We start from the raw sequence: 17644 nt of genomic DNA, 5'->3' as shown, positions 1-17644 counted from the left end.
TGTTTTTTTTGCGTGATTTAAAAAAAAAATGTTTTTAATCAACCTTCAGCTTCTCTGAGGGCACGATCAGTCCAAACCTTTTCTAATGAGGGTGAAGATCCAACCGAAGGTCGGTCATGAAGAGTGAGAAGGCAGAATATTCAAAACTGTTTTATTGGTAAGTGGGATGGAGGGTTGTTTTTTTCCTAGGACTCCTCCGGCAGCGGCTCCGGTGCCGCCTTGAAGCGATCCTTCTTCAGCGGACCCTGCAGGACGGAGGACAGGGGTTACAAAACTGGCTCCTCCCCGCCGCCGCCAAGTGTCTCCGTCGTGGAATTTAGGCTCAGACTCGCAAAAGTACGGATGTTTGAGACGTGAAGCGTGTATCACAGCATGCAACCGCTCATGGCGTTCTCGGGTGAAGAGCTGCAGGGATTATTCCAGCGAGCAGATTCATAAAACCCAGGCAGCAGGAACTTCTAATTCGACTAGAGTGGTCTTTGTTTGTGAACTGTTGTTTGGTCCAACATCCCCCCCCCCCTTATGTGCTGAAACAATATAGACAGACAGACAGACAGACAGATAGATAGTCCAGCTCTAGTCATTTTTCCGCCCTCCGCAATCTGTTCCCTCTTTGGCTTTGATCAATAAGGAATGGAGAAAAATAAAAATTGCCTAAATCCCAAATATAAAAACAGTACATAAAAATATAAAATCATCGCTGGCACAGCGATGGGATGGGCCCCTAGAGGCCACTGGGCCCTGGTGTAGCTGCACACGCGCACACACGCACACGCACACACACACGCACACGCACACATGCACACACCATGAAAGCCCTCTTCTCCTGGGCCGTCTGGAAGCATCCGTGGCCGAACTTGGACGTGGTGTCGATGAACTTCAGCTCGATGGCCTCCTTGGACTTGCGAGACGTGTGCACCACCAGCGACTGGGGGGAGGGGGCGGGACCAAAAAAAAACAAAAACAAAAGAAGTGATTCGACCTCAGATCACAGTGTGGGGAGACGCTCTTGGGGCTTCACCCGCGCCCCGCGGCGGCGCCGTACCTTTCTCAGAGTGAGGACGCGCTTCTTGGGGCCCACCACACAGCCCTTCACCATCAGAAAGTCATTGTTCACGGCCCCGTAGCGAGGGAAGCCCCCCTGGGGAGAGTACCGGGCGGAGGTAGAGGGACAGGAAAGGGACGGTACATTCAGGGTTAGGGTTAAGATGAGGTTTTCATTTCACAGTATCTCTGGTAGTCGATTTCGTTGAAATTGTATTTGTATTCTAAACAGTTGATACTGTTCTTTAAAGGGATTCTCCGGATTTTGGGGGAAATTCACCCGACGTATGAATAAATAGTCAAAAATATTTCAGAGGATCTAAATAAAAAAATATATTTTTTATGCTTTTATTTTACTCGTAATAAAGACTCAAAACGTATCATTTCAATAACTCAGCTTTTGAGATGCTACCACAAGGCATACGTCCATCGTTTCAGAGGAGCTAGGCTAGTTGCTTCCATCTGCAGCCAGTCATTGAGCTAACACAATTAGCATCCAGCCCCTCGCTGTCTCTCACACACACGGATGGAATGGAACTGGCGTCGACCTTATCGAATCCGGCTACGATAAACAAAAAAGGAACGACCCCCAAAAACCTGGAGTTTCCCGTTTAAGGATCTCAAGGGGGCGCGTTCTGGGCGCGGTTACCAAGGGGGTGATGGTTTTCTCCGTGGCGTCGTAGTTGGTTGTGGCGTTGTTTCCGATCACCTTCCCGTCTCGGACGTGGACTCCCTTACCGACGCGGTAGACCTGATGACAAGCGTCAGCATGAGGACACCTGGCGTGGCATTGCATTGCGGGAAAAACCTCGGAGAAATGAATGTTCATGCTTTGGAAGAGATCTACGGCCGAGGCGGTGAAGGAATGAGTTCATCGCCTCTTTTGATGAGAGAGTCATGAACTCCGTGCAGGTTCCGCTTCAAGCCGAATTCCCTGTCAGGTCGGGAAACTCTTTTTTTCTATTTTTCCAGAGCTTTCCATTTTCACTGAACGACGGGCTGCCAAACTTTATTACATTGGGGGTTTTTTTTATCTTTTATTATTTTTACGCAAGCGTCATTCATAAAATAGCAGTTTATTCATGGTGATTATGTAAAAAAAAAAGTGAAAGTGTCTAAACAGCCGGGTGGAAGTGACAAAAAAAAGGAACATAAAATAAAGAAAGTATACACATTTAACATATATTCACAACAATGTGGAAAGCTAAGCACAGAAAAGGTACCAAATTGTCCTAAAATGAGCAAAGCGGTGTGTGCTGCCGACCTTCTTGTTTATCTCGGTGCGGTGGTGGTAGCCCTTCTGGCCGGCGCGGGCGATGGTGTAGCCCACCCGGGCCGGGTGCCACGCCCCGATGCAGGCCACCTTGCGCAGACCCTTGTGGGTCTTCCTGGGGAGCTTCTTGGTGTGCCAGCGGCTGGTCACGCCTGCGGTGTTCACAGGAACAATGTTTTTCGTCAGCCGACTGTGTCTGTCGGGGTCAGTTGTTCAACCTGTTTACGGCGTAGGGCTCAGAGAAATTGGTTGATTGATTAAAAGCAAATCAACTAATTTGGGGATATTTTTGACTAAGGTTTTTTATTATAAAATGGAATTCTGGGACTATATATAAATAAATAATAAATGGATGTGTTCATTTTATTTTTCTAACCAATTTCCTAAACATAGAAATATAGAAATATTCTGCAACACATATATACTGTGTTCATGTTTGTTTTTGTTTTAATTTATATTACTTCCAGTGAGGCAGGTATTCAGATTTGAAAAGGTCTTTTGTGCCTGGTCCGGGGTCACGTGTCTATTTTCTATCATGTTTCTCTCCTCGTAGACCAGAGGAGGAACAGGGTTCCTCCGCCGCGCTCGTCTTTTACTCGGACGCCCCGACGCCCGATTCCCCCTCCCGTCGCGCCTTGAAGGCCCCGCCACAAACAACGCCGCGGCATGGGCGGGGCGGGGCGAGGCGAGGCACAACCTTTGAACCCATGGCCCTTGGTGACGCCGACGACGTCGATCATCTCGTCCTGGCTGAAGACGGAGGAGACGGGCACGGCCTTCTCCAGGTGCTCCTTGGCCCAGTCCACCTTGTCGGGGACGCTGCCGCCGTTCAGCTGCACCTCCATCACGTGGGCCTTCTTCTGCCGGAAGGGCAGCAGGTGCATCTGGGGGAAGGAGGCGGAGGAAAGGAGGGTGAGGTGGAGGGGGAGAAGAGGCCCTGCGCCCGGGAGGACAAGGGACGGAAGAAAACGAATCGGGTGCGGGTGGGGCGCGCGGGTGGAGAGGCGCCACGGCCGACCACCAGCCCCGCAAGACTCGCGGAAATGATTCCTTCGCCGCGAACAAACTCTTTAAAATTCGCTGGGAGCCACTCCCACTTAAGAGGGGCCTGAGGGAGTGAACCTTCAATTCACAAATGGGAAATAGTGAACTCTCCTCCATTTCTTTTCAATTTTTATTTTTTTGAGGGACTCAAACTTATCAATGACAATATTAACGTTTCGGGTCCTTTCAAAGTAAAAGTGTCTTTGTATTCCCTTCATGCAGCACCATGTGTTTGCTGTCCTGTTGACCACCAGAGTGTGATCTTATCATTTCATCATATCAATGACATCATAACACAACTCCTACATTGAGTGAGCGATTCCCAACCCGGGGTGCCAGACCCCCACAGGGGGTCGCCAGAGATCACAAGGGGGGGTGGGGGGAGGGGTCACCGGGCCCCCAACGATTTGAGGCAAATTTTTCCTGATAGTCAAATACGAGACGAACGATCCGGGTGAGGGGATCAGGTGTTTGAAATCAGGTGTTTTAAATGGGGTAGAATGGGATTTGATTCAGGGGGTCTCCCCGGAAAACAACCCCTGGGCTGCTTGTGGTGGACGTAGTACTGGCAGGCATCGATCCTCCAGCCAACGCTGCTGCGAACGAGAGCCCCACCCCCCGGGGATTATTTTTAAACTGCCATTTGAAACGCTACACTCCAGCACTCCTCCCGCACGGGGGGGGGAGCGGAGGGGCGCCTGTCTAAACCGCCATGGCCCACAGATCAATTTCGTGAATGACCCCCCCCCCCTTTGCAGGCGATCGGGGGGGGGGGGGGGGTTCTGACACCTTTGACCTTTCGGGTACGAGGAGGAGGAGTTGGGCCGGGGCTTCCCAGCATTCCTGCTCCAGCTGCTCCAGACGAGCCAGGAGCTGCCTCCTCGGCCTTCTGGCAACACTCTGAATAGATACCAGCGTGAACCAGCTGAATGAGGTGAATTCAACGACACATGTACCTGAGAGTGCACCATCACCCTGATGACGCTGCAGTACTTCTTCATCGCGGCAAAGTCCTTCTCAAGCTGCTTCTTGCCGCTGTCGTCCTGCCACTTCTTGCTGTACTTGGTGAAGGCCTTCTTCTTGCACTTGTACCTGAAGCACAGGAGAGCGGCCCAGTGTTACGCTACATTTGGTCGGGCGCAGCGTCCCGGAAGCAGCTCGCAAGCGCGAAAGGGGGGATAAAAAAAAACAAACCCAAAAACCCAAACCCCCCCCCCGCACCAGTTTTTGTAGAATCTGCGCTTGCACTCGTCGCTGAGATGCTCCGCGAAGACCGTCTTGAAGGAGCGCAAGCCGCGGACGGTGGGGATGTAGCCCACGATGCCCACCACCATGACGGGGGGCGTCTCCAGGATGGTGACGGCCTCCACCTCCTCACGCTTGGCCTGTTCTGTTGGGAGAAAGGCTTTAGCATCTGCCTTTGTTCGACAGGAAATGACGGACTACACCTAGAGGTGGTCTACGAGGTGACCCTCGTGGAAATGACGCGGAGGTAGACTGGTCCACGCAGTCAAAAAAAAAGACAAGAAAATGAAATAAAAAAAGGAACCAAGGTTAAATATCTGTGTACAGGATGTATCCGGTGCGGCGGTACGTACTGAGGGCGGTGCGGTGCACCTCCCTGAGGGTGTGGGTCATGCCGGCCTTGTACGCCAGGAAGCCAGCGAGGTGCACGGGCCGGGCCGGGTCGTCCGTGGGCCACGTGCGCACCTTCCCTCTGTGCTTCTTGCTCCGCTTGTGGGGCAGGAAACCCATGTGCCCGTGGCGAGGGGCGTGAAACTTTCGGTGAGACTGGAAACGGAGACCGAGGGACCGAACATGTGCAAGTCATTTTATCGCGAGAGTGTCCCAAATAGTGGGGACCAGATCATCCACCCATAAGATGTTGGAACTAACAGCCGGCACCAAACGCTACGCTCTCCACACCATCGTCTGAACATCAATTCAATGAAAAAAAATGCATCCTGTATTAAAGTGGTAATCCATCAGGTTATCTGTGTTGGGCGGAATACAGCACAAATCCCAGAATTCCTTTTTGAAGCTGCACCGTCACTTTGGTTTAATCGAATTCACCGCGGCTGCCTTTCACTTCCTTGCATTATGAAATAAGATACAGAACAGCTCAATCATTACCGGCAAGTGGCGGACCCCACCGCCAGCGGTGGACACAGCGTAAAGTGGAGCACGTGTACAGACGCAAATACATTCGATGGCTGCTTCCTACGAAGCACCAGCTAAATAAAGCATCGAAGACGGGATTTTCTTGAAACAAAATAATCGTGCGGATTACCACTTTAAAACATTGGTCTTAATGGAAACACTGAATACATTCGGGTCACGCATCCAAATTCTTCAATCAGCTGTAACATGTAGGACGTCACATGACGTGAAGCTCGCTTGTTTTTGTGATATTCACAATGAGTTTGGTGAGCTTATATATATCACACGGCTTCTTCCACTTTCCAAATTCGGTTCAATCACAACTTTCCAATGATAAAAACGTATGAAAAAAACAAAAACAAAACAATTTCAATAAAATCACCGGGTCCATTCTGGAGCAAGGCAGGACACACGCAACTTTAACACCTCAACAGTTCAGAGTTCCATTAACGCAAGTCAAACAAGAGCTACAACCAGAACAGGTCAGATCTCAACGCAACGAAGCTCCAACGCCTAAAATTAGAAATGAGCAAATTCAAGCCTGGTGCACGGACGCGTAAAGGAGATCTTTAGAGCGGAAACAGAAGAGAAAAGTCTGGAGGAGCACTGACCATGTGTGCGCGGTCCGTCCAGGCGAGGGCCAGAGAGAGAGCGAGAGAGAGAGAGAGAGAGAGAGAGATCTGATCTCAGGACCAGACCTGGAAAGAAACAGATCTAATTCGGTTGCTGTCGCAGTTAAAGGGCCACATTCATTTTCAAACCGGGCAACTCCGGCCACCAGGCGTGCCGGATCAGGTGTCATGCGCTGGGCTGCACCATGTGCCGCGTCTTACGCCATGAGGGGAACGTCTTCGCAAACCTTTGCTCCACAGGTTTAATACAAGAAGGTCATTTATAAATGTGTTATTCTATATACACACCGGCAGGTCTGATTTTAAATAGACTTGTACTGGTACCATGTTGTTAATGCGTCATTTATTCATGGACGGTGGGAACAAATAACAGTAAAACAAATAAGATAAATTGTCACGTTGGTTATTATTAAAGAAGTCCAGGAATAACTGCCGGTGCAGCAGATTAGGCCCAGGGACCTGTCCTAGATGGTCAGATGGTGAGAAGGAGCAGTTAACACCAAACCGTCTGCACACACACACACACACACACACACACACACACACACACACACACACACACACACACACACACACAAGTACATTTTTACAAAGTGCAACAACGTGGGATCAGTTCTCAAGCATGTGCGTTAAAGAGAGAGAGGGAGGGGGGAGGAGAGGGTGAGAAAGGGAAGGAGAGAGAGGGGGGGGGGGAGTAGAGAGGGGGGGGGTGGGGGGAGGAGTTGAGAGAGAGAGAGAGAGAAAAGTACAACTCTACAGTCACGTGTGCTCTTATGAAAATGTTGGTTGTACCTGCAGTTTAAAATCAGTCATTTCTACGAAACGTCACCGTGATGTCATCGAATGTTTCTGAACTTCCTTTGAAGTTTCAACGTTTCTTCCACGTGTTCATGTTGTGAGAGCAGTGACACAAAGCACTGAACCGATTTTACTCACACGGTCGTCCTGACGGGGACAGATGTTTATATGTATCTGTGTATATATACATATATATATATATGGATCTGTCACATGACAGTTTTATTTTAATTTTTCCCAAAATTAAATTCACCAAGACGTCACTCAAAGGAGAGAAACTTCAACTGAATGAAATGACGACCAAACACTGTACACACCTTGATGGACGCTGTTGTGGTTTTGGTTTTTGTTGTTGTTGTGGTTTTGGTTGCGGTTGTTGTGGTTGTGGCTTTGATTGTGGTAGTTGTTGTGGTAGTTGTTGTGGCTTTGATTGTGGTTGTTGTTGTGGTTTTGATTGTGGTAGTTGCTGTGGTTTTGATTGTGGTTGTTGTTGTGGTAGTTGTTGTGGTTTTGATTGCGGTTGTTGTTGTGGTTTTTGTTGTGGTTGTTGTTGTGGTTTTGATTGCGGTTGTTGTTGTGGTTGTTGTGGTTTTGATTGCGGTTGTTGTTGTGGTTGTTGTTGTGGTTTTGATTGTGGTTGTTGTTGTGGTTGTGGTTGTGGTTTTGATTGTGGTAGTAGTTGTGGTTTTGATTGCGGTTGTTGTTGCGGTTGTTGTTGTGGTTTTGATTGTGGTTGTTGTGGTTTTGATTGTGGTTGTTGTTGTGGTGGTTGTTGTGGTTTTGATTGTGGTTGTTGTGGTTGTATTGGTTGTTGTGGTTTTGGTTTTTGTTGTGGTGGTTGTCGTTGTTGTGGTTTTGATTGTGGTTGTTGTGGTTTTGATTGCGGTTGTTGTTGTGGTTGTTGTTGTGGTTTTGATTGTGGTTGTTGTTGTGGTTGTGGTTTTGATTGTGGTAGTAGTTGTGGTTTTGATTGTGGTAGTAGTTGTGGTTTTGATTGCGGTTGTTGTTGTGGTTTTGATTGTGGTTGTTGTGGTTTTGATTGTGGTTGTTGTTGTGGTGGTTGTATTGGTTGTTGTGGTTTTGGTTTTTGTTGTGGTTTTGGTTGTGGTGGTTGTCGTTGTTGTGGTTTTGGTTGTTGTGGTTTTGGTTGTTGTCGTTGTGGTTTTTGTTATTTTGGTCCTGGTGGTTGTTGTCGTTGTGGTTTTTGTTGTTGTTTTGGTTGTGGTGGTTTTGTTTTTTGGTGTGGTTGTTGTTGTTGAGGATGTCTGTCCGTGTGGGTCACAGCGCCACCTGCTGACCTTTCATTGAAACGCTGTCCAACGTTGACCTTTCACCTTTCGAACCCAGTCCGCGCTGACGGGAATCTCCTCTGTCGTGATGGTCAGTAAACTGTATCAAAGTTCGTTATCGCCACCTACAGCTGTCCATTTCATGTGTTAACTGTTATACTACACATATCCTCTCAATTTCTTCTGTGCTGTGTAATTGTTTTGACAGAACTGAAAAAACAATATGGATCTATCTATCTAGTTTCTTTTATCAAAAGAAAACCTGTTCCCGTGTTGTAATTTATTTTACTTTGACAATGTCACCAGATGTGTGTTTGTTCATGTTTGCGCCGCATTCAAGTCATATGGGAATTATGGGTTACACATCTTGGCTGCTCTTTACAACTTGGACGTTTTTTCGAAATATTTTTTCTGTTAAATATTTATATCCATTACAACGTCTTACAATCCAATAGTACACATTAGTTTATCTTTGCATTTATTGTGTATATTATATTAGTCTATGTATAACATTTTTAGGACGCTTAAATGGAATTGAATTTGGTTCTAATTTTCTAAATCCAATTCCTTCTCTGTCTGCCCGTGGCATGACGGTGGCAGGCGATCCTCGCGGGTTAGCTAACTTGTTTACTCGCATTAGCTAAAGTATATTTAAGAAAGGTTGCGATGAACGGATGATGGCCACTAGTTATAGGTCGGAATATATAAGTTATTATTTACACTATAATAAACTTCAATACATAGAAAGTCGTTACGACTGTTTGTATTTATTATTTCATGATTTTGCTGACGTAGTGATGACGTCACGAGCGTGGCACTTTACTAGTGTTGAGTGAAATAGAAGAAGAGTGATCAGATGAAATGACTGTGAATTCACTGTAACTCGCTGCCATCACCAAATTGTTAAGAATAAAACAGATATTTATTAGAATATGGGCCATTAACTGGATAGGCTGCCAGGGGCCAGCAGGGAGGGCCCAACTCATTGGCCATTAAGACTGATGATGTCATTTCTGAATAACATTTAATGAAGTTAGGGACTCGTGATGTCATTATTTTTTAAATAGACTTATGACTGAGGAGGGGCTGCGTAGGCCATAATGGGCTCTTTCCTCTTCATATGCCATGGTCATCATTGCCCTTTACTGTGGCAAACCTCAACTATTTCTCTGGGCAAATTATTAAATTGAGTTAAAAACATAAATCAGTGGGAATAATTTGATTACGATTGGAAAACATTTCCTAGGTTCTCCGCCAGTTATTCAATGTATATGTGGAAGTGCAGTTTGTAGTTTAATATACAGTATATCTCAGATATTATATTTCTGATGTCATAACACCTTCTCTCCATATATTCTCCAATTCACCTCTTCCATTTGTACATTCACGACGCCTTTTGTTAGGAAAGTACTGTTTATATTCAGCCGTGTCTTCACTATCAACTCTGAGATGGTACAAGAAACACCATCGTGTCCTGTATCCCCTCATAGTTTATTCTGCCAAGTTTCATATAAGGAATTTGTTGTGGTGAAGATCGGTGCATTTCTATACAGACAATTGGCAAAAAAAAACAGCTTAAGTTTTAAAAAGTAAAAAAATAAAATTAATAAAAATAGCCAAAAATACATACATACACAAATAGTCTCTCTGTAGTCTCTACTGTAGTCTCTATGAACATCTCTCAACAAAATATAATTTCACTTCAAACCTGGGAGAAGGAGTTATTCTCTCAGGTCGGAATATATTAGTTGTTATTTACACTATTACAAACTACAAAGGATATGCGTGTATATTGAAATAACATCATTCCATATGGAGAAGTCCCACCTTTTCAGATTATTTTTTTATTATACCTTTATTAGTCCCACAACAGGGAAATTTGCAATTTCTCTGCATTAACCCATCCTAGTAAGTGATGTATAGATGTATAGGAGCAGTGGGCTGCCATGTAGAGGCGCCCAGGGAGCAGTTAGGGAGGTTGGGCGTCATGCTCAAGGCCAGATCAGCACACTACCAGGAGGAGCCGGGGATCAAACCGGCAACTTTCCGTTCCCTAGATGATCCCACTCTGCCCCCTGAGCAACTGCCCCCATAATTCACCAATTGTGAAAATCCATCCAGTTCAGAAACATTGCTGCACCCTCTGCTCCACCCTTCCTGACACCTTGGACCCCATTCAATTCGCATACCACCCCAACAGCTCTACGGACAACGCCATCAACCTGGCAGTGCACTCTGGCCTCTCCCACCTGGATAATGGAAACACATACGTGAGGTTGCTGTTTATAGACTATAGCTCATCATTCAACACGATTGAGCTCGTTTCCAAGCTCAGGATCCTGGGTCTTAACACCTCCCTCTGCAATTGGACCCTGGACTTCCTGACGGGCGGAGGAGGCAACCTCACCTCCTCTGCACTGACCAGCTCCAACGTCATTTTTACATTTGCAGAGGACACCACCATCCTGGGTCTCATCTCCTACGACGCCCCCATTCACATCGACAGAGCTGAAGTAGAGTGTCTCCTGCTTCAAGTTCCTCGACGTGTTCATCAACGATGACCTCACCCGGCCCAGGCAATCGGCCTCCGCAGTAAAAACTGCCCAGAAGTGCCCGAGTACTTCCTGAGGAGACTCAAAAAGTTTGGCATGTCTGCAAAATCTCTCATACTTTTCCGGGTGCACCACTGAGAGCATCCTCTCTGGCTGCATTACTGCCCGGTACGACAGCTGCTCCGCTGCTGATCACGAGGCCCTCCAGAGGGTGGTGACTACAGCCATCATCGGCTGCCACCTCCCCTCCGCGTAAGGCGTCTACCACACGATGCCTGAGGAAAGCACCGAAAACCATTAAAGACGACAGTGACGACACTGTTCACGTTGCTGCGTTTGGTAGACGCTACCGGAGCATTGGGGCTCAGACTACCAGGCTTAAACAGTTTTTCACCTCCAGGCCATCAGGCTTCTCAACCAGCAACATTAATCTCAGTGATCACATTGATCATATGATGCTCTGTACGTATGCTCTGCTCACATCCCATCTACATTCAATGTACATCACCATCATTTCATGCAGCACTACGACACTTTATATTAACAATATTATAATACTTTGTTGTTCATGTTCCTCTTCTTTACCGTCTCTGAAACTGCTGCTCATGTTGTACTGTTATGTTTGTTTTTTTCCCCATTCTCATTTGTGACTTTTAATAAGTCTATACTTTTATTTTATATCCTAGGCCTGCTACCTAGTTGTTTCTTGATGTCTCAAGAATTTCAGTGTCAGAATGTCCCTGGTTTACTGTGCATTTGAGAAATAAAACACTTTTGATTTTTTCTCTGATATCTACGGCTGTTTGTAATCCAAGCCCTGAGTGATGTTTATAATCAACCAACAAGGAGATTAAGCACTATTCTGGAACAAACCTCAGATCTTTGCCTCACGGTGTGTTTCTCTCTCCACAGATAAGGTGGATGGCCAGTAAGGTGAGCTGCGGACGGGAGTAGAGCCATGATGGTCCAACGTATGGAAAGCCTTGTGCTGCTGGAGGTGAGGGCAGTGGATGAAGCGTCCTGGGACAAAGCCCGGTCTGGGACGTCAGGACCCTGATGCAAAGTGTCGTCACTGGACAGTGAAGATGAGTGAATTCTCACAAGAACACAAATCAACCTGAACTTTAATGGATGCTTGGATGAACTGTGACTAAATGATAAATCAGGCCATTTTTTTGAATATAAAATGTTGTGGTTTTATTTGTTGGGGAGAGCAAATCAAATAGGGGAAAAATTCCTTTGTACAGCAAACCCTGTTCATTTAATTTAGGAAGGAAATAAATTGTGGAAATAAATCTAATTTAATACAAGACCAACACAGGTTCCAATTCTTGTGTATAGTTTTTCCTTATATGATGCATTTTTCAAATAAGTTTCATTCTGATTTCATTATTAGTGAGCCATTTTAATACTTGTTTTAATATTCGATTTGTGATCTTACCTCCTTATATAATATAGTTACCATGTGACAGAGAGAACAAAAGATTTTATAAATATATTTAATTGTATTGATCATAATTCTTTGGTGGAGATGAATAATAAGAATCTCCAGAGTGTGGACATGAGACCCTCCCCCAGAACTGTGATACATCCCATTACTATGAGTCTTCACCATCTGGGGGTCGGGGAGGTCACGTGGTCGACTCCTCTTGACGGGATTTCTTCGCTGCCTTGGCCACCCATGGGTTTCCTACGTTGACTTCACCGTCCTGTGTTCTACTCTCCACCCAATCCTCCGCCCGCTCACTCCTCTTGTTCCCAGCAGCAGAGAAGACTGAAGGGAGGGATTCACGTAGGAATTCTGCGTCTTGCGGATCTCGGTTGCTTTTGGAGGGAAATAAACATTTATTAATTTAAGGGGGGAAAAAAACAAACATTTAATCTGTTGCCGCCCACACCATTTACTTTTATCAGTGAGATACAGGTCTGTCTGCATCTCAAGAGTCACTATTTAAGATCTCAAAGTCCTCGTACCCGCTGCTTGCTTCAGATCCTTCCTCCTGTTTGACTGCTGTTGTTGATAAGGCATTAACAGAGAGGTCTCCAACGACAACAATGTTGATTTCTGCTGGGTTCATATCTAAAAGGAAGAAGTCGTTTTGACCATTATTCACATTTCACGTAACAAGTCATCTCTTATTTCATTGTTAAAATGGAGAACCTCACCAGCGGGGTGGGGTGTAGGGGGGGGATCAAACCTTTGTCGCCGCTGATGTCGACGTCGTCTTGATGTTCCCGAAACAGCGTCTGCATCCCAGCACCACCACCTCCCGGATCAACATTGGTCTGAGAGCGTCCCAGGTTCTCACAGGCCGCGCTGCCTTTTCCACGGTCAACGTCAACTTCCTCTTGTTCTTCTTTCACGGTCAAGATCACCAGGTCCGTCTCCATCTTAACATCTGTAACTATGAGACGTGCTGATGATACTGGAGTGTGTCTTGAAGCTTCAGACCCTTCCTCCCCTTTCACGTACAGTGTTCTCACATCAAGTCGCTGTGCAGCCACGTTGGACTCGTCTCCATCACCGACACGTCCCATGTTCTCACAGGCCGCGCCGCCTTTTTGAAGGTCAACACCAACTTCCTCTTGTTCTTCTTTTACGCTCAGGGTCACCAGGTCCGTCTCTATCTTAACATCTGTATTTATTAGATGTGTTGGAGACACTGGAGTGTGTCTTGAAGCTTCAGACCCTTCCTCCCCTTTCACGTACAGTGTTCTCACATCAACTCGCTGTGCAGCACCGTTGGACTCGTCTCCATCGCAGACGCCGTTACTTATTTCTAAGTAGTTTGAGTCTATAAATGAAATTTGAGACCATTGTTTACATGTTAAAAAATGAAGTTAAGACAGGACTTTCCAAAAATACCATCTGATCCCAAACATACATTTTTTATTTATTTATTTAAATTGTGCACTACTCCACAAAATCCAATCTGTTTGAAAATGACTTCAATGCCACCACAACACCACGCCCTCACCGCCGCCTCTCCTCGGGGTCTTTCTGTTGATCTGCTCCGTTGCAGCCTGCTCCACCACCCCGCAGAACCTGCACCGGGGTTGGGGCGTGGGCTCAGTCTGGCATTCTGCATCAACGCCTCTCTTCGCCGTCTCTGGCTCCGTCTGGCACGCCACTTCCCGAAACCTTTTGGTCTTTAAAAAAGGAAAACTTTATTCATACAGCACATTTAATTCGGCATCAAATAAAACGCGCTGCATTGAGGAGAATATTCACAATGATCAGCCACAACATTAAAACCTCCACTAATAGCACAAATATTGTGTAACTATCCCCTCGAGTCGCCAAAACAACCCTGACCCGTCCAGGCATGGACTCCACCCGACCTCTGAAGGTGTCCTGTGGTATCTGGCACCAAGACGTTAGCAGCAGATCCTTTAAGTCCTGGAAGTTGGAGGTGGGGCCCCCATGGATCGGGCTTGTTCCAGCACATCCAACAGATCCTCTATCGGACTGAGATCTGGGGAATTTGGAGGCCAAGTCAACACCTTGAACTCTTTGTCATGTTCCCCAAACCATTCCTGAACATTTTTTTGCAGTGCGGCAGGAAGCATTATCCTGCTGAAAGAGGCCACTGCCATCGGGGAATACCGTTGCCATGAAGGGGTGTACTTGGTCTGCAACAATCTTTAGGTAGGTGCTACCTGACAATGTAACATCCACATGAATGCCAGGACCCAAGGTTTCCCAGCAGAGCATTGCCCAGAGCTTCACTTTGCCTCCACCGGCTTGGCTTCTTCCCATAGTGCATCCTGGTGCCATGTCTTATCCAGGTAAACGACACAAACACAAGCTGCGATTTCACAAATAGAATAAAGGTTTCACAAATCTGAAAATGTGTAAAATACAGTCCAGATCTGACCAGTCTAAGTATGGTGGGTTTTTTATCTTCTGGACCTGGTCCAACATTTGACTTTGAATGTAACTTATGTGTGACACCAAAAGATTGTAAATACAGAATAAGGTCCTGGTGCAAAAAGCGACATTAACCTAGTGAGTCACGAAGGCTACGTTCACACCGCAGGCATATACGTATTTTTGGCTCATATGTGACTCAGATCTGTTTTTCTTTTCAATTCTGGTTTGCGCCACTTTCACATGTGGTCCTAAATTTGGACACGTCTGATCTGTTGCAATGCGACCTCAGCCTGAACAGTCAAACCGGGATTTAATGCAACTTTTACGTCACTCCAATGCAACATCCGTCACAATCCCCGCTGGGGGGAGTCGGTCGGTGAAAACAAACATGGAAGATGGCTGCGATGGAGGCAGTCGGTGGAGGGACAGCTGCTGATCCCACGGGTGCTTCCAGGCTACGGTGGTCATCCGGTTGTGAAATACTGTGCCTCCTTTTGAGATCATCCCAATTTCATACTTTAGGCAATGGTGTATATAACAAACGAACATACAAACAAATGTGCTTTGTGTAAGTATACATTCCCTTAAGACTTGTGGTCTAACAAATTATTGGCTGAAAGCGGTCAAATAAATATCTGGAATTTCATGTGGCTTCTTGACATCAGGGCAGGCACAGACCCAATCTGCCTGTAGTGGTAGGCAGTGGTGTTGTTGGGGTTGGGCATCCGGGGCTTCAGGCCGATTGTTTTATGGATAGCACCAAAATAGCGTGTGTGTGATGTTGTGTCTCACTCCTCGGCGAGAGTGATCCAGGCGCAATTTGTGCGCATTGTGTTTTTATTTTAGAAAATGTCTTATTGAACGAAACAAAAAAATATGCCCCCCAGCAGAAACATAAATCCACGGATATGATAAGACCTGATAAGTATTTGGGGTAATTTCTGTCCAAGCAAAACTTGAGTGGTGGTATTGTAACCGGTCTGAATTTGATAACATGTCAAGTGGCCCGACGGGGGCCATGTTTGCTTCCGTACGACAGCGTGCTGCGTGTGACGTCTTTGTTAATGTTCTTCTGCGCATGCCGGTCAGTTCAGGACTGGGACCAGTTCACAATGGAATCTGATATTGGCCACATTAAAAAAAAAAAAATTTAAGAGCCAAAAAATAAATAAATAAATAAATAAAAACCACAAATCTGATCTGAGCAATAAATCCGAACTAAGCACTAAGGCTTGCAGCGTGGGCGCAGCCTAATTATAGTATTACAGTAACACAAAGTGTATCTGAGGATCAAAATGGTCATATTAGTCTGAGCTTGACTTCACACACACTGCCCAGTGGACCACTACAACTTTATGGTGTTAGCACGTTAGCTGCTGGGTGCTAATCTAAGTTACAGTGTTTACCAAGTTATTGAGGAACCTGCAGCAAGTAACATAAGTCACTTCTTATGAAATGACATCTCTTAAATTACCTCAGCTACTGTGTTACTGTTAGCTAATAGCTGAGTGAAAAGCTAGTGTTAAATGCTAAGCTAAACTGCAAAAGAAACACAGCACAATTCGTTTTTAGATACTTACATTTCCCTCGTCCCCAGTTTTGTCCCGGACAGTTGGTACCGCTTCATCTTTCAGGTAAAGTTGCCTGGCCAACCCAAAGTTGTACTGACCCAGGTTGGTGAAGCAGTCAGAGATAAAGTGGTTCGCACACACGTACAGCTTTTTGACAACCGTAGCCGGAGCGTTGCCGTCGAAGATGAAGCGGATCCACTCGGCCCTCCTGTCCTCCGAGGCCGGGGGCCGGTGCACCGATTTGTGCTGCTCGGTGCAGCCCACGACGGAGCACTTGTTCTTGACCCTTCGCTTGGACATGACGCCACTTGGACGACGGCTCCTCGACCGACGGTTTCACAAGCCGTGGGTGGAGCTACTCGGACGCGGTTCTTATTCTACCGGAGCCTGACGTGACGTAGGGTTAGGCTGCAACCGTGAACGGCTCGTTTCGGGGCGTGCTTTCCGAAACCGACAGCTCACGACAAACCGACCGGGTAGTTTCGCACAGTAGGTCCCCTTTTAAATACTTACATTTCCCTCGTCTGCGGTTTTGTCACGGACAGTCGGTACCGACTCCTCTTTCAGGAAGAGTTTCTTGGCCAGCCCCGCGCGGTACTGACCCAGGTTGGTGAAGCAGTCGGACGCGAAGTGGTTCGCGCACACGTACAGGTTTTTGACCACCGTGGCGGGGGCGTCGCCGTCGAAGATGAAGCGGACCCACTCGGCTCTCCTCTCCTCCGAGGCCGGGGGCAGGTGCAGCGACTTGTGCTGCTCCGCGCAGCCCACGACGGTGCAGCTCCCGTGCTTCGCTCTCACTCTCAGCTTGGACATTGTGATGCTAGCGGCTCCTGGGGGGGGGGGGGTGGGGCTGGCGTTAAACCCCGCCCCCCGCACGCCGTTTGGCCAATCGGATCGCTCTCTCTTATAGGCGCTCTGCGAGGGCGGGAGACGTCGGCGAGCGCGCGGCCCAAGCGGTCGCAGGGTTGACCCGGAAGTATCTGAAGAAGCCCCGACGCCCATATTAACCTTGTTTTTCTAGTATTAAAATAAATAGTTGAATGTAGTTTTATTTTGTCGTTCTCTGATGTTCTGTAGTCATTTGTTTTCATGATGAGTGCCCCTTTGTTTTTGTTTTTTTTTCCCCTTCCGGTACGACTGTTTGTACATTCTATAGCGAAACAGAAAAAAAGAGATCTGACCCGGAAGTGTATAGGGGACGTTGCCCTCGCCAAAACAGTCCGGACGCATCCAAACCAGAAGCCGTGGAACAGCAGCGCCGTGCGCGTCGTGGATATTATTTCATTTGGACCTTGGGCGCCGGTTGTCGAAAATGAGGGGATCTTTTTAGGGTTTAGAAATCAAGAGGATTAGACTGTGACGTGATGTAAGGGGGGAGTGAACCTCTCTTGGTGCTTTCAGGAAATA

General features: G+C 46.8%; 2 protein-coding genes across 2 annotated transcripts; both read right to left on the bottom strand.

Annotated features, from left to right (window-relative positions):
• Positions 1 to 134: 134 nt before the first annotated feature.
• On the bottom strand, positions 135 to 6284 carry LOC307236610 (large ribosomal subunit protein uL3-like). The gene is made up of 10 exons (XM_080009079.1): positions 6133 to 6284; positions 4960 to 5152; positions 4583 to 4751; positions 4318 to 4453; positions 3015 to 3201; positions 2309 to 2469; positions 1694 to 1795; positions 1046 to 1141; positions 809 to 928; positions 135 to 245 (listed from the first exon to the last, which is right to left on the bottom strand). Exons 1-10 carry the CDS (start codon positions 6133 to 6135, stop codon positions 186 to 188), a joined length of 1227 nt encoding a protein of 408 aa, XP_079865205.1. The 5' UTR covers positions 6136 to 6284; the 3' UTR covers positions 135 to 185.
• Positions 6285 to 11989: 5705 nt separating this feature from the next.
• On the bottom strand, positions 11990 to 17050 carry LOC307237419 (uncharacterized protein; the record flags this gene model as incomplete). The annotated part of the gene is made up of 5 exons (XM_080010131.1): positions 11990 to 12616; positions 12767 to 12872; positions 12991 to 13587; positions 13771 to 13942; positions 16751 to 17050. The coding sequence occupies 5 exons, from the start codon at positions 17048 to 17050 to the stop codon at positions 12424 to 12426; spliced, it is 1368 nt and encodes a 455-aa protein (XP_079866257.1). The 3' UTR covers positions 11990 to 12423.
• Between the last annotated feature and the right edge of the window lie 594 nt (positions 17051 to 17644).

The sequence above is a fragment of the Zeus faber genome (genome assembly GCF_960531495.2).
Source record: "Zeus faber genome assembly, chromosome: 11".
Classification (NCBI taxonomy): Eukaryota; Metazoa; Chordata; class Actinopteri; order Zeiformes; family Zeidae; genus Zeus; species Zeus faber.
The sequence above is the reverse complement of the archived record's forward strand: the minus strand, read 5'-3'. Positions and strand labels throughout refer to the sequence as shown.

What these genes read in the sequence shown, in the direction of transcription:
- LOC307236610 (XM_080009079.1), bottom strand. An exon ending in GCACCGAGATAAACAAGAAG is followed by an intron (nt 1,796 to 2,308) that starts GTCGGCAGCACA and finishes GCTTGTCATCAG; the next exon opens with GTCTACCGCGTCGGTAAGGG. An exon ending in AGGAGAAGAGGGCTTTCATG is followed by an intron (nt 246 to 808) that starts GTGTGTGCATGT and finishes TCCGTCCTGCAG; the next exon opens with GGTCCGCTGAAGAAGGATCG.